At 38.8% G+C, this 23,486-nt stretch overlaps 1 protein-coding gene across 3 annotated transcripts in view; it reads left to right on the top strand.

Annotated features, from left to right (window-relative positions):
- cdkl5 (cyclin-dependent kinase-like 5) overlaps nucleotides 1-23,486 on the top strand; it is a 496,892-nt gene that overhangs the window by 421,973 nt on the left and 51,433 nt on the right. For all 3 annotated transcript variants that reach the window (XM_039745025.1, XM_039745022.1, XM_039745024.1), the window contains 3 exons: nucleotides 2,924-3,113; nucleotides 19,781-19,861; nucleotides 23,243-23,406. In XM_039745025.1, coding sequence (XP_039600959.1) covers nucleotides 2,924-3,113; nucleotides 19,781-19,861; nucleotides 23,243-23,406 — 435 coding nt within the window. The remainder of the gene's footprint in view (nucleotides 1-2,923; nucleotides 3,114-19,780; nucleotides 19,862-23,242; nucleotides 23,407-23,486) is intronic.

Below are 23,486 nucleotides of genomic sequence, written 5' to 3'. Positions count from 1 at the left end.
TGTAAAAGTTGTGCCTGATTGGGGATGTGTGCCTCATGTTCTAATTTCTCGATTTCTGTCTTGTACTCATTGTTTTTGGTATAGATACAGAAACTATATCAAACAAAGTGGTTTCAGAAACTCAATGGATGGGTGAGTGGGTGTGAATCCCTGAGTGCACATAGCATGGGCCTCTTTTGTCTCCCAGGACATTGATAAACATAACTGAGGATGGGCTTCAGAAAGTGAGATTATAACAATAGTTATCAGTCTAAAAGTGCAAAGTGCATTTTATTAACATCAAAAGCTGTGTTCAATAAGTGCAGTGCAGGTCAAAAGTCTTCAATAAACAGTATATAAATTAACAGTGCAGTGAGAGTAAAAACAATAACTAAATTCAATAAATAAATTAAAGCCAAAAATGAAATCAAAATCAGCATCGGCTCCCTTTATCACATTCCATGTGCTCCAAACTCACTGTCTCTAGTCTCCCCTGCTCGCTCTTTAGTATACTCTACAGCTGAGATGCTGACAAACACCATCCAAAATCCAACTTCTTTACCAGCTACCTCCTTCGGTCACTGCTAGGATGGTCCAAGCCCACATCCCTCTTTGTACCACCTTTCATCTGTCCAGGAAATCCCTGGAGCCCACATCTCCCTCACTAAAACAGCTCTAATTATCTTCCTCAGTGGGTAATCTCAATAGCTTCTCCCTCATCTCTCAATCACTTGCTTGCTTGCTTGATTCTGTCTTTCTGTTTTCAATATCTTGGTTTTCTTTCTTTCTTCCTTTTCCTTTTCCCCTTCCTTGACCTTTTCTACTCGGATCTTTTATACACTTGGTGAGTGTAGATGCTCTAAACAATCTGCAGAGCACCAATGAGGAATAATTTTGCTGACTGTTCTCACACATGTGAATGAGCACTCAGCCAACTCCACATTTAAGTACTCTGCGGGTGCTCGTTTCTGCCACGCACACTTACATCCAGGTAATCTGAGACAAGGTATTAAAAATGAAACTACACAAGTCAGATGCACTAATCACGCCTTAGATCTGCCTTATCACAGTTGGTAATGGACTCTGTTTGCTCTATGCTGCACACCTTTTTTCTTGGTGCCATAACTCCTGAAACTGCAAAGAGGAAAACTCACCATTTGTGTATTGGTGATTAGCAAAGCTAGACACTCCACAGGGGAATCTTCAAGCGTCCTTTGCGGTGCTAAACAGTAAGTACCAGTTACACAACACAGTCCAGTACATCAGGTGTAGATGACGACGATGAGTAGAATGAAAAACCCCTGTGAACAGTACTCTGAATGAAATGTGTAGTTTTGTCCTACCAGGTTCCAGTTGTTACATCAAGATTTGGTGTGATTGGGAAATCTCCCCAGATGAAGACATATTCAACCAAGACAAAATCTCATAAACAAGTAGGCATAGGACAAGTATATAAATCCAGAAAGAACTGTAATCCATGGTGGTTCTCTTTGTAATTCAATAGAGTGTGAAGCGTAGAAATAAATAGACACAGAGGATCGCAATCTCTTTCAGTGTCTATCAGCTTCTTTTTAAAGATAGCACCTAATCGTCCTTCTTCCCAGCAAACCCTGCGCCACTCTGAAGCTGCCCAGTGATGTAGTACTATCGGGACTGTTGGAATTTCTAGGCCATTTAAACAATCCTCAGCTACAAATATTCAGGTTGACATGCATGAGTTTATTGAGTGCATATTGTATTATAAAGTAATTCCTCAACCAAATAATTATCATCTTTGCACCCGTTGCTGAGCCCTAATTCTTTATTGTGATGGTTAGAGAAAGCACGTTGCCACACCCATCACACGACAAACTACCTGGATTGGAACCCAAGTGCAGCTGTGCAACAGGTGACACCTCAGCACCACACTGGAACAATGTGGCATTTTTTTACAGTGGCTGGAGTGCCAATCCTGCCACCAACCCCCAAATTTTTCCTTGCAAGTTGGAGGGCTTGCTTGCAGGGCTAGATGCAGGTTAACATCATACCCAGGACGAAGAGGTTGCAGGTTAAGGGGCTTAGGAAAAATTGATAATTTCATGTGTCCATGGAGAATGAACATAACAAAACTCCTGATACTTCGGGCTTCAGTGTGGACCCAAAATGAACAATGGCAAATAAAACCAAAACATCCATGGCAAAATCTTGTGCCGTATAATACAAAAGTCAGGTATCTGCTCATGCTTACAACATCCCTAACTTGGAATTTTGCAAAACTATTGTAAAATGATATACTGTACTTCCAGAAAATCCTCACATACACAACAATAAAGCACACACAAACGGGAAAGATCTTTTGAATTAAAGACCTGCCAACCCCTCATTCATTGGTCAGGAATCCCACCCAGTAGTAGCTTGTGCATTGGCTAGCATTGCACTTCACATGATATCACTGTTACCAAGTATAGGCTGAGACAGATACATAATTAGAGATTAAAAGTTAAAACCGAGTGAAAAAATTATTAGCTGTACAATATTTGTTATATTTGTGCATATCCCTGGATTTTCAACACGCAGAAGGCTAGTTTGGCAGTGTAGCTTCAGAAAATGCTGTTGAAACTCAGAGGCCCTGTAGCTATGGCCCAAATAGTCAATCAAAATAAATGTGCAAGAAAGAATAGTGTTTGGGACATGGTAACCGTACTACTGGATACCAAACATTTGGATTATATAACATGAGTAGTTTCATTAAGTTTCATTTTGATACTTTTTGCTGTTGTTCAAGCTGGGTGTCTATTAAAGCTCATTGCTTCAGTATTTTTGTTATCTGCATTCTCCACTGAAACCTGAGAATAAACACTGCAAACAAAGTGGGATGAGTAGCAGATGTAAACATTTTTATGTGGACTATTCTTTTTAATAATTTTGTTTTCTTTCATATTTTTGTGTTTGTCTCTTACTATAGAGCTCCTTATGGCAAAGCTGTGGACATGTGGTCTGTAGGATGCATCCTGGGAGAGCTCAGTGATGGGCAACCACTTTTCCCAGGTGAGAGTGAAATCGACCAGCTATACACGATCCAAAAAGTACTTGGACCATTGCCACCTGAACAAATGAAACTTTTCTACAGCAACCCTCGCTTTCATGGCTTACGGGTAAGTTTTATGTTGATTTAGACAGAATGGGTTAGGCAGACTCCTTGAAGGGTGGTTAACTTGAAACATCTTGGAATGACTCCATTATGGGTGTCGATGTAAGTGTATTCAAGCTGTTCTTTGTAGCAATCATATATAAAAGTATAAGTTAATCTAAATGGTTTACAGTGTTGATTTCTTACTTTTACTGCAAGTTTGTTTACATTTATTTTAAGACAGTTAAAATACATGTGAAAAGGGTCATCTGCCTTTTATACATTAATATAGCTGTGCTATTCATATTCACATGTATTAACAAAAGGAGGAGACAGTATTTGAGTGCATAAAGCAGAGCAGGACAAAACAATAATTATAACATTCCATGTTACAAGTATACTAACTTACTTAGAGCTCAGATTGCCTCTTACCTTCACCCCAATATCTTTCCCTCTAACCTCTCATTCGTTTCTACTTCCTCTTGTAAGACAGTCAAAGCCTTTTGCCCATCTAACTAACGGTAAACGGGAGCCCGGGATTCCCGGACATTTTTCTTTCCCAAATTCCTGGGAATGAAATTGCTGTAATTCCCGGGAAACCAGGAAGGGCCAAGTTCGCATGTATAGCGTGTAAAAATCGATCAAGAAATAACAGAGTTATAGTTGAAAACTGAAGACTTCATTGACGTCTGTCAGACAACAGCTTTGAACAGCAACTTGAAATTGCAGTGCGTCAGTCTGTTGCATCCTGATTATCTGTGCCAAGAAACTTGCCATCACAGAATGATGACAAGAAACTGGATGCATCAGTAACAGCTGAAATGGCGGTGTTTCACAGCAACAGCAAGCGCAGGCGTTGTTTAGAACAAGTGTATCTGTATCTGATGACTGTGCTGCCTACTTCAGTGGAGGCAAAGCGTGCTTTTTCAGCAGCTGGCGTACTCTGCACGAAGTATTCTTTCGCCTGGACGACCGCACACTGGACAAGTTATGCTTTCTACGCTCCTATTACCGCAACTAACTAGATCGGGTGCCCACAGTTTTTCGGGTTGCGAGCTACTTTTAAAATAACCAGGTCGAAATAATCTGCTGTGGTAGATAGGGGGCGCTCTCGCTCCCTTGAACCCCTTTCCACGACTCTAGACACCAGGTAAAAGTCCAACAGTTGACTTTATTTTGTTGCCACAGTGCTCAAAGCACACTCTCCACCACTATACTCATAAATCAATCACAAATACTAAACAATAAATCAATCCTCCAGCTCCCAGACGCGTTGCCACCCTTCCACCCAGCTCAGCTCGCCGTCTGGGAGCTCCCACAGTCCTTTTATATTCCCTGACCCGGAAGTGTTCCCAATCCCCAGTCCATGTGATTCTCAATCACTTCCGGGTCAGGTAAAAGTTCTTTTCTTCACCCCGGAAGCCCATCGCTCTTCCTATGACGAACTTCCGGGTCATAGGGCACGAAGAAGTCCTCGGTCCTCCCTGCAGCTCCCTCTTGTGGTCCCTATGGCATCCAACAGGGCTGTGCATAAAAACCACATTGTCCATGATGCCCTGCTGGTCTTCTGGGAACCTCTATGCTACAAGGAGGGCTCCATCTGGCAGCTTGGGGGTATTGGCCGGGATAAACGGCCGGCCATCCTTCACACTACCTACATTAAAAAGTGTATGTATATATATATATATATATACTTGCATAACTGAATAACCTTTATGGCACAATAACAATTCAATACATTTATGGTCACTACAGTATTTGGATTTAATAATCTTCATGTGGGAAAAGGCTGACTCACATAAATAAGTACAGCCGAATAATGCAGTCAAGGAGCTTTTGAATTCAGCTGAGTGAAAAATGACGGCTGTCCAATTAACTGCAATTTTAGTTCCCTCTCTTTTCTCTTTCTCAGATCGCTTTTCGGAAGGAAGTCAGTTTCGTAGTTTTTATGAACAGTTCGAAAATGCCTTTCCACATGTTCCTTCTTTGGAATAACAATGATAGATTGACAGATCAGACAAACGCACTTCGATTGTGACATTGTGAGAAAAAAAAATCCTCTTCTAATTACACATAAAGCCCATACCCTCCCCAAATAATTTTTTTTAAAATCCCTTCTTTAGATCACAGCTGGAGTTTTGCAGTAGCTCGCACGTTTGATCGTGCGTGCAGGGTGACCAGTGTCTTAGAAGAAAGGAGATCTCAGACTGGCTGCCCTGTATGTTAATCAAGTGGCAAATGCCATAGGGAGGATATATGATAAACTAACGATTAAAAAAATTTTTTTTTTAATGCAACAAATGTACCTGCACTACCTTTGCGATCTACCGGTCGATCGGCGCATTGGGCACCCCTGAACTAGATAACATGTACTTATATGACAGCATGAACTGCTTGTAGATAAGGTTAGTCTTTTATTAGTGTCAACATACGGCAGTAGTTTTATTAAAAATAAGTGTCGGTCGTTCTAAAACCGTTCACATGTGAGATGCCCGTGCACTGTGTCATCCCGGGAAGCCCGGGATTCCCGGGAATGACATGCAGGATTCCCAAATTCCCGGGAATGGATAAACCCATCCGAGAATGGATTCCCTACATTTAACCTCATGGTTCACCAGACTGTGAGCTAGTGGCAGCCATTTTTTGCTAGCTGGGGTCATCCAGAATAGGCTCGTGGCCTCCCAGCATTGCTACTTCTACAATAATAGTCGAACCCTGTAGTTCACCAATACAATTGACATTTTGTCTAAAAATTATGCATTAGAAATTTGTCTTGAGCAATTTGTCATGTAACAGATTAACTGCAAAGCTTCCAGTTAGTGGAGATGCCTTGAACTCTGCAACAAGAAAAAGTACAAGGGCCACGTAGCCATTATTATACTTATCGATACAGACTGAAAGTTTCCCGTGTTCAGAGCAAAAGTTATGATTGCTGTCAGTGCATAAATGTGTCAAGCCAGATTGCCACTCACTCCTCTATTGAAACTGTGTTTCTCATATCTCACTCCCAAGTGCCCAAATTCTTGCAGTGTGCAAACTATGAACACTCTGTGCTTTCAGCTCTGAGTCAGAGATTTTCTGTTATTAGCCTGGCAAATCTTCTACATGTCCTGGAGCTTTCTGTCCCTTTGCCTTTGGGTTGGTAGCAACATATGTCCATATGCATGTGGTATGAGCCTAACATAAGGACTTTTTTTCCTAAAGGATGCAACCAGAAGGCATTTTGTGTCAGTAGTTATTGTAATTAATGTGAAGAATTAGTTACTTTATGCCACAATACCAGCTATCTCTTTTATTTAGCTTAGTTGAATGTGATGTCCAGATTACTGAATATTCTAAAATTCTGAGTGCTTTTCATAATATTTAACGTACTGAAGCAATGTAAAATATGTAGAGTGTTTATCAAGTTCAGCACAGTGATTGAGTTTGGACCTTACTTTGAAGCTTCTGGATTCTTCCATCTTCAATCAAACTAGTAATTACAACAAATGGGCAGTATTTAATTGAAGACATCATGACCATATTTATATCATCATATGGCGTCTTGCAAACATTCCGGTATTGCTCTTGTTTGATACTAGTCTACTCAGCAAACAGTTTTTATTTTTATTCAAGTATATTTTAGTATTTTTTTTAGTTCTGTAATATGAATTTACAAATTTGCATGAGCTTTGTCACAGCATCCTGAATGAACTTTTGCTTTGCTCAACATCCAGCATATAGTGCTTCATTAGCTCCAAAAAGCCACAAAACACTGTTAACATTGCCTATAATTGCAAAGACCCCTCACAGTTTTCTACACAATTACTATAAAGTAGTCTGTTTATAGTGGTCTAGTCTGAGCAGAGGGTGGCATAGTGATTATCTTTGCTGCCTCATGGATGTGGCATCCTCAGTTTGAATCCCGTACCCAGTCCTTGCCATTGTTGAGTTTGCATGTTCTCTGCAAGGTCCGAACTCCAAGCTGAGCTGTTGACTTCCTGAAAGGAGCTTGTAAGCCCAAGGCCAGGGACAACTTCTGAGACAGGAGTACACAGCAGGTTGTCTGTCCCTTTCATTTAATAGTATAGGACCTTCTATACCACAGAGGGACACCCTTGCCACTAACATTTGGATTGGGAGAACTCCTGCCTTAATGTGTTACAACATCCTTCCTTTTTAAACTACCTGACAAACTGCCACTTCCAGTGTTCTTCGTACAGCTTCCCTGCCTGAGCACTAATTATTAATAGTGGATTATCCAACCCTATTAAGTAATAAGTTGACTATCCTTTAGGATCCATTGGAAACGTTCCACTCTCAAAGTGGTGTCCTACATAATTATGGAGCACAACAACACTAGAGGAAGGCAGTCAGGTTCCTCTAGTGGATTCTTTGCCAGGTTGTCTTAAGGCTTTGATGCCCTTTCTAAACTGCATTAAAATGTTAAGGCTCCAGTCCCAACTGTGTCTCTCTTCATGTTCCTAGCTTATCAACACATATCTAGCTAATAACATTCTGAATGGCCCAATGACAATCAAATTCCTTGACTAAAATTAAAGACTCTTAATTGGTTGCAAGGTCAATAAAGTAAGGATTCCATAAATCATGGCATTTGTTTAAATATTATTGAGAAAAGATTTAACTACTGAAGCCTACAACAAAAGGAGCTTAATTGCATTTTCCTGACTCCTGCCTCCACAAATGCTTCACCTCAATTGATATGCCGTTTGGATATGCTTAGAAATCAATTATCTTTATTTATCAACTATCTTTTAAGTGGTTCAGTGTTCTATATTTTCTATAGTAACTAAATTACTTTTATAAATATGCAAGTGCTATAATGCCGTTCACTAAAAAATGCGGCAAAGTAACACAATGGCATGTTTCCTGTAGTGATGTATTTTTCTCCTAAAAGGAAAGAGGATGTTTAAATGTTTGTTCTATGAATTGGTTTCCTTTTGTTACGGTTGTGACCTTGCTTGAGGATCCTACTGCTCTGCATCTCTAAAAGAGCAGATGTTATTTTAATCCACGTTAATTGCACTTTTCTGCATGACGTTTGCTTCAGTTTTATGTAGAGTGCCTGCATCACTATTAAAAGCACCCTACAGGATAATGTCTGGTGGTCTCATTTAGCTGAGAGATGTGACAGAACCATCATTTGTGCTCATTGCTACCCTGAGGCTTAGCTCACAACTTTGTTTTTTGGGTTTGTGCCTCTAGGATGTAATTTGTAGGTTCTGTCTAAGCGAAAACAAGTCGGTTACTGTGTGTGGCTGTTCCATTATCCAATTAAATCCAGAACCTACTACAGCAAACAAGCCCCACATCACCTAACATGATAGACAGCAGCAAGAATTATTCAAATAATAACTAAACAATCACAATGGAAGATAAAATCCCAGTGAAGGCTACACCTGTTTTATAAGGGTTATGTTATGCAGTGATAGGTTTTGGCAATGTCTCAATATTTAACTCTTGACAAAATAAAATGGAGTTTATAAAATTAGCTAGAAAGTAACAGCGGGATATTATATAATATAGTATAAGCAGTAACGGCACACTGTACGATAATGTGCAGTAAATACACTTAACTTGAGCATTCATAGTTTTCATCCTCTTTCTTTCTCTGTACGTTTAGCATTTGTTCGCTCAGAGGTTGATGCACTTGCTGCTTCCTGAGCAGCTCTTCATTTCTCCACCATAGCAGCCCACTTCTTCTCTTCTTTCATTTGCATCTTTTTGTGTTAAAACTGATTAAGTCAGTGTTTGTGTTGCAATTACTTAGTACATTTTTCTTAATTTTTTACTTAAGATGGTACTTAAGTCTTCAATCTGTCTCAAGAATGATTTAAGATATGAAGAGGTAGGGGAAGTGACAGTGAAGGTGGCTGAAACTCAGAGGCCCTGTAGCTATGGTCCAAGTAATCAATCAAAATAAATGCGCAAGAAAGAATGTGTTTGGGATATGGTAAGCATACTACTGGATACCAAGCATTTGGATTATATAACATGAGTAGTTTCATTAAGTTTCATTTTGATACTTTTTGCTGTTGTTTAAGCTGGGTCTCTATTAAGGCTCATTGCTGACAACGGCTCCTATATGCAAGCGCTGCACAGCCTCCCTGGTGCGTGCTGCTGAGAGTTGATTCTACAATAAAATAAAATAAAAGTAGAAAGTGGAATAACCTTGGAAGTCAATCATCACCCCAAAAGCGGATAGTAGACATCACATAGTATAAAGTGCATCCAAAAAGTATTCACAATGCATCACTTTTTCCACATTTTGTTATGTTACAGCCTTATTCCAAAATGGATTAAATTCATTTTTTTTCCTCAGAATTCTACACACAACACCCCATAATGACGTGAAAAAGTTAACTTGAGGTTTTTGCAAATTTATCAAAAATAAAAAAACTGAGAAATCACATGTACATAAGTATTCACAGCCTTTGCTCAATACTTTGTCGATGCACCTTTGGCAGCAATTACAGCCTCAAGTCTTTTTTGAATATGATGCTACAAGCTTGGCACACCTATCCTTGGCCAGTTTCGCCCATTCCTCTTTGCAGCACCTCTCAAGTTCCATCAGGTTGGATGGGAAGCGTCGGTGCACAGCCATTTTAAGATCTCTCCAGAGATGTTCAATCGGATTCAAGTCTGGGGTCTGGCTGGGCCACTCAAGGACATTCACAGAGTTGTCCTGAAGCCACTCCTTTGATATCTTGGCAAGTAAACTTTTTTTATGTTGTCATTATGGGGTGTTATGTGTAGAATTCTGAGGAAAAAAATGAATTTAATCCATTTTGGAATAAGGCTGTAACATAACAAAATGTGGAAAAAGTGATGCACTGTGAATACTTTCCAGATGCACTGTATGTGAACCACATTTCAGGTCAATAGGTCAAACGGTTTGCAAGCTACAGGTGATTTAAAATCCTGGACAGACAAACGGAAAGCCACAGTAGCGTATTATACAAGAAGTTATTTTATTACATGACTTTAACATTCACACACGTAAACACTGACACCCTTAACAAAGTTGATTTTGTGGGGTTCCTTCTAATTGTGGGACAACCTACCCACTTTACCATTTATAATATAGATTTAATAGCTAACTATGAAAAATCCACTTCTCTTGTTTAATGAATTACTTTATATTTCCTCACCATCATCAGCTACTATAACTAAATAAGGGCAGCTTTGGAAGATTTATTGATATTCTGAGAGAATCGCACCTACTGTATGTTATGAGGCTATTGGAGCTCAGCTTACAAGCAAAGACAAGTTAAGAACTGTAGGCCAGGTTGCAGACATACCATTTTTTACACATTTTTCTGATACTTTTGAAATCTTACAGCTTTAGGCCTGTCTTAAACAAAGCATAACATTTATGAGTAACTACACTTCCGGAGAGCACAGAGAGATTGTTATATATTCTGATGAAATAAATGCTGCATTCATTAAGATTTTCGACTTAAGTGTGGTTTTCAACTGATCCATCAAGAAATGTTGTTCGTTGGATTCCTTCATATTTAGCACTTCCTTCTCATTTTGAAGACAGAGTCCTTAGGGACGCCATGCTGCGACCATTTATTTTTTGCTTTATACTGAATGTTGTCATTAAGAGATGTAATTTGGAGCCATAATATTAGTTGTTGACACTTATCTACTTGTATCAATCAAAGCAGATAACAAGTTTAAATAATCCAGTTATTTTACAGAGAAATAATTTGGAAAACATACACTCTTTTAGTGGTTAATTCTGCAAATAGCAAGACAATTCTGACAACTTGTAATGTTAAATGGCTTGAACTTTAGAGTGATTGTTCTTTGGTTGTATAAATCCCTCACTAATACTCCATTTCTCCTGATTAGAAAGTTCACATTTCCATTATATAGTTAGGCTGTGCAGAAGTGTAGTGACGGGACAGGCAATGGCCTGGGACTCCCAAGGACATCCATTTACATAGATAACGTCAAAGCTGTGGAAACCCCTCCTTTAAGAATAGCGTTGACACAATACAACAAAACAGTCAAAACCCACCCTAAGCAGGGGAACCCAGTCTTCATTGCGAGTGTATATGATGAACATTACGTTTTTAGTAATGGTAGATGTAGATGCACCATTTTCATAAATCATGAAGAGGAAGCAAAGAAGAAGCAGGACAGTGATAAGTAGTGATTATGTGTGCCTAGGGCATCCTTAGTTGGAAGGGGTATGGAACTGAATTGCCGGACAGGGCTGTTGGAGTAGAAGCAGAAACACACAAGCACCACACACACCCTGAACAAGTGAACAGAGTGTTTTACAGCAGCAGCTGTCATTGTTGCTTCTAATGAGAGACGTTTTTCATCTCTAAATAAACCTTCCTTGAGATCTACCATGCGCTAGGAGGGGCTTTCAGCTTGAAATGTAATTTCAGTAAAGCGCAATGTTCAAAGGTCTGTGGACCAGGAGAATGTAGTGACAGCAATTGCTGAAGCCAAAGGCTGCTGCACTCAGTGATTTTGAAAGTTACAGTAATACCCTAATGAGAGATTTTAAATTTTTTTCATTTCTATTATGTGTACTTTTTATTTATGTTTTTAAATATTACAATGTGTAATTTATATTTAGTTTATTACCATGTGCACCGGACATTTTAATTACTATTTTTTATGTTTTCTCCACAAATTTATTTATTGTGTGGTTTATATGATGTGTTTTTCACAAAATTAAAATAAAAGATTTGTGTTTATTGAATTCTCCCTGTGAATCTTATTAATTTAGACATTGCGTTAAAATAATAGTAATACATTTTACTATGTTAGAATTCTGAGAATGGTGAGTTGGAGGGCCCCATGAAGTGGTGACATGCTGCCATGTAAAATGTGGCTGGTATCATACACCTTGTTGCCATCATATCCACAACACAGTATTGTCAAAAAGAGGAGCTGACCTCCAAAAGACATGAAAACTCAGAGCCAGGATTTAACTGGTCTGCCTAAAAATGGCCTACCCTAGGCAGTCCAGTCACAAACTCAGTAGGTGCCTTTCAAGACCCAGTTAGGCCCAAAATGGAGCTCACGTTTGTAAAATTCAAAGATACTTAACTATACAAAAATGTCCTGCAAGAGAGAGAGAGAAACTGTAAACCTGTGGTTTTTGAGGTTAAATAATTTGTAGTTGTTTCTGAAAACATGTTTTCAATTTTTCATTATGGGTTACTGAATGTGGGTTGATTGGCAAAAATGGCAGATTTATCCTTGTAAGATTTAATTTACAACGCAAACTGTACAGAAAGTGAAGCGGCCCGAATACTTTCTGAATCCACTGTGTGTCTGGGTAAATGAAACTGAACATTTTTGTTGTAATCTAATTTGCGGTATTGCCCTTGTGTATCATGAAAATATCCTTTTATTTATTTTCAGTGTTTCACTACCACTAGAGGGCAACAGATAACAACAGTCAGTAATAGTTTCTTCCAGGATTGACCAACAGGTTTCCATCCATCCATTTTTGGGAGGCTGTTTTATCTGTCCTGCAGATTTAGGATGTTTGAACTTATCCTTGTAGTACGGGATGGCAGTCCATGGCAGCAGGCATTCATCCACATACCCACCCGCACTAGGTCAATCTACTGCAACAAGAGTGAGTTGGGATAGTGTGAGGTAACAGGAGTCATCCTGAGATAAACAACGGAAACATGAAGTACACAAGGAGACCCCACTCAGAATATCCTTCTGTTTAACAGCCAGCCAGACACACAGTCACAGTATAATCCAAAATTAAAGCTGTGATAAAAAGGGGTTTCTAACTAGCAGACACTAAATCTGCAAACTGTGACCTAGCATGAGCCCTAAGTTAATAACATGTAGCAAAACTGCAGTAGAATTATTTGTATCCTTTTTGTTCTTTGTAATCTTTTTGGCCTATGTACAATAAATTTCCTGGCCTTTGATTTTTCTCATTTTTTTCTTCAATTACTTTATGAAATATTTATGGAACAAATTGCAATAGAAATCTAACAAAATTGGTGACATTCCCACAAGAAGAAGGGTGTTTAGTCTTGTCTGCAAGCTTTTATGTGCACAAATTCGGTATGTCTGCCTGTCATTTAGTATTTAGAATAAAGATCTCTAGTAAAAAAAAAAAAAGTTCAACTTACCCATTTCCTGTTACATGACATTGTTTTGAGCTGCCAGACATGCTCTGGTACTGCAATCCTCACTTTGTTAATTGTGATGACAATTTTGATGATTGCAATCCTGAAGATGCAGAGAAAGCAGAAAAGAAAATTAAAGCTCCACAACACTTGGAGAGTGCAAATCTTCAGCTTCTACTGCCGGTATCAAGGAACTGGCAGAACTAGCGTTCTGGCATAGTTTGTCCGATGAAGAGAACCAGAGGCGACTGCTCTAAGACTACAAGGGAAGCTCCGCCTCCTCTAAAATGTCACCAAAAATTGTCAAGTTTGTACAGTTGTATTTACATAGCTATAACAAAGTGCATACTAGAACGTGTTCAACTTCATAGCTAGTTCATTCAGAATCAGCAATAATTTCTTGCGGGTCGTCTAATGTGATTTTTTTCTTATACATTCCCATAGTAGCATGATCCATTAAAAACCATTGAAGTGCAGCTTCCCATGACTTCAAAGGCATTTAAGAAAATAGTTTGTTTTCAGTGCAGCAAAGCTAGATGATTATTGGACAAATGCTTCAAAACGTCATTTCCAGGAAAGCTCAGCGTCTTTGGAAGTAAATGGGGCAGTGGGCTGGTCAGGATGCTGGGCTGCTGCATGATGATTGGAGGAACTGTCAAGGTGGCTGGACCTCTTTTTTGATTGACAGCATTTTGGCAGCTGAGCATTTCAAGTTCAGTCCCATGCGGATGTTTGGTAAGTGAAGTCGTGAGATAAGCGGCAGCTTATAGTCTGTTATTTGCTAACGATATAGCACACCATTTTCATTTGTACGTATCCTATTGTAACATAAAACATAATATTAGCTTTCTTGAGTTTGCTCCTTGTTTCATTTTAGTAAAGTTTGTTAGGTTATTTCAAACTAAGTTGTTTGGTGGGTGGGACTAGCCAGCCAGCCAGCCAGCTAGCTAGCTGCATAATGGCAGACGGAGTTATTATTGTTGACCTGATTTTGGCAAAGCCATTTGATAGTCTTCCTTATGAAGAAAGACTCAGAATTAAACAGCTGGGCAGATCAGTGCCCAAGATTTACTTGCTTCAAAAGTCAGGGAAAAATAACTGGGGCCTCATGCATAACGCCGTAAATAGAATTTGCACTATAACATGACGTAAGCACAAAAGCCGAAATGTGCTTACGCACAGAAAAATCCAGATGCAGGAATCTGTGCGTATTCCAACTTCCGTGTTCTTCCTCTCCATAAATCCCGTCAGCGTGAAAAGTAAACTTGTGCACACGCGTGCTGTCCCACCCCAATTCCTCCCAGAATTACGCCTCTTTTGAATCTTTCGGCCATGCCTCCTAACAAAACCATCTCAGGTTGTTTGGTCAGAACTGGACTAAGTAAAATCATGTCACTTAATTTTTTTTTTAGATTTCTATTAAATATTTTTATAGTAATGAATCATATTCAAAAATAATAGCGATAATAGGATGCAATGACATTAGAACATTACAACCTTAGAACAATCTAGACATGTGTTAGTAGACTACACTAAATATGTGCTTTTAAAGAGCACTTTACAATGAAGTTTAAAGTGGAGGCTTACTGGGGCTCAGTAACTTTTATAGATGGCAGTGAAAATGGCATTTATTGATGTATGCTAGTGGTGGAGGGTTTTTGAAAGTATTTTTTTTTTTTTGAGTATTATCCAATAATTAGCATTTGAAAAATATCTGTTATTATAAGATGACCAATACCAGCATAAAATCAGTATCTATATTTAAAAAAAATGCAAAAGGTAACAGTGATCTTAACAAGGCTGAAGAATAAACTGCGAATAAGTAACCAATATAAGCACCATGTAATCAAAGATTTTAATTCCAATCGGAGGATACAAGGAAGAACAGGCAGCTCTTCACGTATGATAAACCACACCACGTGCTTAGTTACCTTTGTGTATTTATACCACTAAGTAAACAGTACCATCCTTGCTATTAGTGACCAGCATGGTCCAGTCTTCTGTCTGCAGATTAATTGCAGTTCCATTTTCAGGGGTGTCTGTAGGATTTGCAGGGATTCACAGTCTTACCTCCTCTGTTATTGTCATGCAGTGTTACACAGGGATAAAAATCTGAAGCGCAAGATGTTACAGGACTCATGCATGTTTGTAAAATCCGTTCCCCTTGGTGTTTTGCGTGAGTCATAGGTGTGTCTTAAATGAAACATTTACCATTGTAAAGTTATGTTGCATGCAAAGGGCAATAAGTATTAGTTATGACAGCAGTAAGCTAACAATGCTGGTTTCTTACATTAATAATCTGTAAATAATATTGTTCAATTAATGCAGTCTTATTTATGGTTACATAATTGCTTTCTCCTTCCATTTATTTATTTATTTATTTATTTTTTGTATGTCTATGTTTATCTTATCAGAGCAGCAAGAAAAAGGTGTTGCTGTGTGAGCTGTTTGTGTGCACTCTGTGCACTGGATGACTCTCTTGCATTGGGCATCTGAGTGGTGTCAGACAAGTAAAAGATGAATATATGCCAAACAGACAAGTCCAAGCAGCTGCTCTCATGGTGAAATTGAAATAGTAAACTCATTTGTGGCTGAAGTTGCACAGAATGTTTCTCTGTTTTAAAACTAATGAGTTTGCAAATTTGCCAATGCTTTTCAATGGGATACTTAAAGATTTCAAAACCTTGCACAGGGTGAACTGTTGGAGCTATCTGAATGATAATTGAACTCTTTGTCTCAACAAATTTCTTTGAAGAATAAGCAGGCCACATTTCAACAAAATTGAGCCACGGGGGGCTGAGTTGTTACGTGCGAACAGACAGGCAGACATGGGCTATTGCAATAGGTGCCGCATTATATGCAGACGCACCTAAAACACACACCACATTCACGGTGATGTGAACTAGGAGCTTGAAAAACATTGAGTTTATTGTTGTGTGGCAGACTGCCTGCATTATACAGCTTCAGAGAAGAGCACAGGTAAACACAGAGATGTGAGCAAATTTTTTGGGAGCAGCGTTCCTTGTTTTCAATCCAGAACAAACTCTTAAAACCACCAAAAAAATACTTTCTCAATCGTGAAATTGCCTTAAAACAATTTTTAGTGTCAGTTTTGTGAAAACTTTATGCAGTTCAAAACTTTTCTGTTTCACTCATCACTACTTATTACCGTTTGAGCAAGTTTCATGATTGATCCTAACATTCAGTATTTATAGTATAATGCAGCAAAATAATACTGTGGATTAAGGCTGGAAATATTACAATAATATATTGCCATATTGCCTGTGTATGTCTAACCCACATTGCATGTTCCCCAAACCTTAAAATATTGCACGGTATGAGTAGATCTATGCCAGCTGCCTCCCACGTATGACACGCCAGTTGAGCTCCCCTCCATCCATCTAAATTTATATATATTTTTTTTAATCTTTATTTTGGAAGTTTCTGCACATCAATGTTTTTAATTAAGAGAGCAGAAAACAAAAACCGAGCAATCAGCTGGTGGTTACTGCCTTTGCAGTATGTACACATTTTGTTATGTTTGCATCAGTTTCATTAAGAGATTTAGGTTGCTAAATCAGTATTGGTATCCAAACAAATGTGAGAAGGATAAGCAGATTCAAAATAGATATTTTAAACAGATGTTGAACATTTCAGTCAGTCCATACATGTTATAAATATAAATAGGCAAACAAAGTAGTATGGTGAATGTTGCTGCATCACAACACCTTAGGACAGTTGTAATTTGTACATTCTGTTAGATTTTCTCTGTGTATTTTGGTTTCCTTTCACATCCATAAGACTCGATGAATTAATTAACTGCTATCTCTACAAAGACTCAGAATGAATGACTGTGCTCATGTACGTGTGGTCTGGCTCCTGCTTTCAACACTACTGGGCTAGGGTTTGAATTTTTCTCACTCTTTGACAGACAGGTGGGGTCAAAATTGGTGAATATTTAGTATTATTAGTATATTATAGTTTAAACTGATAAAAAATTACCTCAAACTGTATAAAAGGATAAAGAAAACAGTTGTATAAGTTGAAATTGAGCATGAAACATTGACATTATATAGGAGGTAAGATATGCGTTTGTAGGGAGGTAAGGCAACGCTGCACCATCTTGGCATGCATTTTTTGGTTCTGTTCAGGGCTTTAATTACTGTTGCATGTATAGCAAAGACTGAAAGACATCTGTACAAAAGTTTATAAATCTAATCTTTAGAAATAGCTGCAGAAAGTACAACACAAGGTGAGCTGCTTATAAATCATTCACAGAAGCAGCATTTTCAGGACTTTTAGTGACAGTTCCATTTCAGCACCAAGGATAGCACCTAGTAAGTGCAGCAGTTATCAGCCACCTCCAGATAATTGCTTTCTGTTGAATATGCTTTACCTTGTAGACTTTTTGATCTCAGATTAAAGTTGAACACTTATTCTTTCTTTGTATATACATTATCAGCACTTCCACTATAAGTACTGATAGTAGACAATCCATCTTGTCTGGTTTGGCAGACTGTGATTTCAGTCAGGTTTTAGCTTAGTTATTTTGTTAATATCTTTAAATTAAAAAAAAGCTTATACTCTTTATTTGAATAAAGAGCTGCACTGAAGTAGCAATCTGAATATGACAGAAAATCACAGCTGTCTGGGTAGGCTTAGTCGGATTGCAAGATTACATTATAATGGCTGATAGAGCTAACTGATTTGAGCTGACAAATGAGATTAACTGTCCATGAGGCAGGGGTCAAGCCGGTACACTTCTAAAATAATCATGGCTTACGGGTAGACAAAGATCTTTTAGTCTCTGTAGTTATCTAAAGCTAAATAGCATCTTAAGTAATGCATGCTCCTTTAAAAACTGATAAAATGAAGTTGAAGTAAATCCTGAATACTATTCTTATAAAAGTTTTTCTTATATGTACATTTAAAAGTTTTCAAAACTTGATATATTCTTTAGTTATTTCTGTAAGTTCATGACCCAACAGAAAACAAATCACTTAGATGTTCCTGTTAAGAATATCTTTATATTTTTGAAGTTGTATTCTGTCATGACATGTAGTCATGTTGTTTTAAATCTGCCCCTCTTGTCATTTGACTTACAACACTTTTTGTGCAGTGAGGTTTGGTATGAATCAGTCAGTCATCATCCAACCCGCTATATCTTTACACAGGGTCCGGGGGTCTGCTGAAGCCAATCCCAGCCAGCACAGGGCGCAAGGCAGGAACAGATCCCAGCCCACCGCAGGACACACACACACTAGGGACAATTTAGGAATGCCAATGCACCTAAGCTGCATGTCATTGGACTGTGGGAGGAAACCCACGCAGACACGAGGAGAACATGCAAACTCCAGGACCCGGGAAGCGAACCCAGGTCTCCTTACTGTGAGGCAGCAGCACTACCACTGCGCCACCGTGCTGCCCTGGTATGAATCAAACCTGCTTAATTTGTGTGTCCCGAATCTCATGGTATGAGGTTATTCCTTTACAACACTTTTTGCTGTGCTTTTTTGATGGTCCAGGCTTCATAGCTGGATATTGCTGTTGTTTTAACTAGTCCTACCTTTTTTTATCATTTTGTCTCATGTTGTATTATTATGTCCAAGTTTGTCATGGCTTTTATATTTGAAGGAGTTCACCTTGGTTTGTTAATACAATTTTTAAGGCAACATGAACAAATTAGGTCCATCTGCTATAGAATTACAGTTCCCAATCCGAAAATTCCAATCTTGATTTATATCATGCCTTTTAGAACTCTTCTGGATAAACAAGCCATTTTATGCTTTTATGAAACAGAAAACCAACAATGTCATTTGTCATAATTAAGCACACTTAAGGAGAATTCCCATAATATTGGAAGAAAATAACATTGTATGATAAGGCAAAGAGCACCCACACATTATTAACAGAAATTACTCAGACTGTCAACCAAAAATCTTGAAATAAAATATGTAAGTAATCGCTTCAGTATTATTTGTTTAAAGTGAGAAATGTGAAAAAAGTAGAAACACTGAAACTGTGAGGCCTTGAAGTCTCTGTGCTCTTTGGATCCTGCTGAGCTGTGGTAGGCTACACGCTTTATGTCCTGATTCTGTCAAAGGATCTTCCAACTGCCAACGATACAGTCATTTTTTGTTGATTTCTCTTGAGTATGTCTGTTACTTTGGATGGTATTCTTAATTTATTGGACTCCATTTCTATACTTTGAAATTAGTTTTTACAGTTTTAATTGTTACATTTATTCTTCTATATCTGAAAAATTAATATCAAGAAAGCAAAAATAGCCTTAAAGCTCTCCAGCTTTCCATAAGTTAATAACTGAATTCGTAACATCTTGGCTTTTTGACGTCGTACTATTTTTACATAGTTTATTTTATTCCACAATGAATGCTTTTCTTTGCAGAGGATTCTCTTACAGTATATCACCATGAATCCTTTCAATTATTTTGGATCTTATTTTTTGGAAACTTCACACCTTCAATTTAGCAATTAATGGAACAAATATGAGTAAAATTGAGTAAAATGTCTCATTATGTTTTTATTTGTTCACTTCATCTAGTTCCCAGCAGTTAATCATCCACAGACTCTAGAAAGAAGATACTTGGGAATCATTAGTGGTGTCATGTTGGATCTTATGAAGGTACGTTTTCCATAAAGCTTATTTTTATCATTTTATTTAAGTGACAAAACCTGAGTGATTATAAGTGATGCGTGTTCAAGAATGCAAAACTCTTTTTAAAGCCAGTTGATCCTCTGTCCAAGAGGACTATAAGTGGATGCTGATCTTTAATGGGAAAGTTACTAGAAAAACATCCATCCATTTTCCAACCCGGTGAATCCGAACACAGGGTCACGGAGGTCTGCTGGAGCCAATCCCAGCCAACACAGAGTACAAGGCAAGAACCAATCCCGGGCAGGATGCCAACCCACCGCAGACTAGAAAAACAGATATATTTTTTACACACTGCTAGTTATTTTCTAGGATATATGTATACAGGTTTCTTTTCTTTCAAGCATCTCACTTTACTAGATGGCAATACTGTATCTGTGATCATTTTCAGATTCGTGGCTTGCTTGAATCTTTTTAGACAGATATAGCTGGTCAGTTTCTGATAAAAAATAGTAATTTGTGAAATTTATCTATATCCTTAGCTCTGAAAGAATGTGTATATTAGTATTCACACATCTTTTCAAATTCAAATTCGTTCTGAAATAGAGATAAGACACCAGTTATAAGTTTTAGAAAATGATTACAGTTCTCTGCAGTGGACTGGTGCCCTGCCCAGGGCTGGTTCTGTCCTTGTACCCAGTGCCGCCATGATAGGCTTCAGCCCCTTAATACCCTGAAATGGATTATGTAGGTTTGAGACGGTTGGGTTATGACATAATTACAGTCCTGTCAGTTTTGCCATGGCCAAATTACATATTTTGATGATATTAGAATTAAATCAAATAGTAAATACAGTGTTGACAGCAAATAAACTAAAGTAAATGTGGTATTTGCAAAACGTGCTGTTACTCTTTCAGTTGTACTGTCTTAGAACTTGTTAGGTCATTCAACTAGTCAAGAATTGCCATTCGGAACTGTCAGCTGATGACAATTCTAATGGCTCATAAATCCCTTGAGTCTTCACACATTGTGCAACACTCGGTAACCCTGGGCTTTTCTAAGCAACTGAATGAAAATCAGAAAGTAAAACTAATTGATGCCTACAAAATGGGGAGGCAATTTAAAGATATCAAAGCACTTCCAGCTGGCAATTTCGACAGTCCTAAAGGACATTAAGAAATGGCAGTTAAGAGGAACTGTGGCGGTCAATACAGGCCCTGGAAGACGAAGAAAACTGACAGGTAGAACTGCTTGTCTGAATTGCAAAATCTGCACATGACTCCAAGGGTCCTGCAGGCAGGTTTAGCTGATAGAAGGAAGAAATGGAAGAGCCATCAGGAGGAAACTTGCAATCTCACCAAAAAAAAAAAACATCTGCAAAAGACACAGGAATTTTGGAAACAAGAGTTTTGAAGAGATGAATGTAAAATCAAACTCTTCAGCAACAACCACAAAAGGTTTATCTGAGAACAAAAATTAGCAGCACTTAAAGAAAAGGACACCTTGCCAACTGTGAACTATGGAGGCGGATCTGTTTGTTATTCTCTGGGTTTGTGTGGCAGCTTACTGACACATGGAGCTTTGTATAAGTACTGGAAAACTGAAAGCTGAAAAAAGGCAGCTTCTGCAGCAGGCAATGATCAAAAACACACTACTAAGAAGTACCTCAAGAGACATAAGGTGAACATTTAGGAATGGCCTTCACCATCTCCAGACTTAGTACATTTATGATCTACTCACAGATTTTCAATGATGTTTGAGTACACAAGAGAGTCCAAGGGTATCTCAACGCTGGAGGTAATCAGCAAGGAAGCACAGGGACAAATCCAGAACAAGTGTTTTGACCCTGTTTTCCCAATTAGACTCTTTATTGTGTAGACTTTAACAGAATGCCCCAATCCCAGATTTTTACTGCACTGTCAGGACTGACTGCTATTGTAGTTCAACACTTCCACATTTCTTTTTCATTTACATAATCCCAGGCAACTAAGTAGAGTACCACAACGGTCAGGAGAAAACGTTGCACATTTATTCATTTATTAAAGATAATATACTCAAAATATAGGCAAGCAGGCTACAAATGTAAGTGCCAGGAAAATAGTAATAATATAGCCTGAGTAATAGGCTGCCAGGTGCCTCTCTGTCTTAGTATGTTGTGATCTCTCTCTCTGGTCCGACATGATCTGGCATCGCCTGTGGATGGTGTGGAAATGGCCCGGACACAGACAGGCAGACATGTTGAAAGTCACCACCACACGTTTATTTTACAAACTATTTACAAGAATCAGTGCACACAACCCCTTCAGTCCCCAAAGTCCTGGCCAAACAACACCTTGCCTTTCTTTGGGCCCCTTTTATCCGCACTCGGATGTGCTCCAGGTGCTCCCCGGCAATCTCCCGCTGACACGGCCCAGTGTGGCGGAAGTGCCGGCTGTTCTCCCAGAAGCTCTCCAGGTGTCTCTGCTTCTCTTCCCCCCATCACTTCCTGGTGTGGCAGGAGTGCTGAGGTCCAGGGTTCCCAAGGCATTGGGGCGCCCCCTGGCGGTGACCACGGGCCCCTACAGGGTTGGGCTTCAAAGCCCTCTACCCGTGGCCCCCAAAGCAACCAGGGTGTCGGCCCCCATATGATCCAGGGCAGGCATAGACCCTCTTCCGGTCCTTCAGGACGTCCCGGCCAGGTCGTCGTCCGTGGCATCCCTGACAATGGAATGATAGTAACAGGAAGAATAGCCATCTGCATGTATGGAGCAGGGGAGACAGGAGAGAGAGAGTGAGTGAGCGAGCAAGCAGGCCTCTAAAGGCCTCAATTTTATCCATTTCTAAAGGTCCTTGACACACCTCTTGCACCACAGGGTGTGAAGTTCCTAAAGACTCAGCATAGGTAGACTCAGCTTCCCTCCAGTCCAGCGCTGGTCCATCAGCAGTCAAGTTCTGATTTGGTATTTTCTGATAGATGCTAAACATCTGAATGCAAAGACTTAGTTCAATCTGGTAAGTCATAAATGTCCCCAAGCAAGGACTGACTAATACAGCTTTGCTTAATTTTCTAATTCAGTTGTTATAGACATTAACTTTCGTGTCAGGTTAAACATATTAAAAATAGGTATTGTATGACATGAATTGAAAAAAATTATAATTTTATATCGCAAAAGAATTCAAAGACTCATTGCTGGCTGCAACAACCATTTGCAAGTTGTGATTTCTGCTAAAGGGCTGTTACAAAGTATTGACTTAGTAGGGTACCCAAACTTTTGCAAATGCCACATGTTACAAGTAATTAAATCCTTAGTAGCTAATTGATGTTATTTTTGTTACACCCCTTGAGTTACTCTGTATTTTAGGTTTCAGTTTTCCCATTGAGTATACTGCTGCAATACTATAACACTTCCTCTCTCCATTTTTTTTTTCAAGAATTTGCTGAAGTTAAATCCATCAGAGAGATATTTGACGGACCAATGTTTAAATCATCATGCCTTTCAAACGCAGCGGCTACTGGATCGCACTGGGGGCTCATCACCTTCACGCACGTCCAAAAGGAAATCATATCATGGAGAGAATAATGCCCCTTCAAGCAGGTAGAAAACAACAAAATGGTCAGGTTATATTAAACTTGACTGTTATCCATCCATCCATTATCCAACCCGCTATATCCTAA

This window comes from Polypterus senegalus, chromosome 2 (assembly GCF_016835505.1).
Source record: "Polypterus senegalus isolate Bchr_013 chromosome 2, ASM1683550v1, whole genome shotgun sequence".
Taxonomy (NCBI): domain Eukaryota; kingdom Metazoa; phylum Chordata; class Cladistia; order Polypteriformes; family Polypteridae; genus Polypterus; species Polypterus senegalus.
This window is presented reverse-complemented; position numbering and strand designations above follow the sequence as displayed.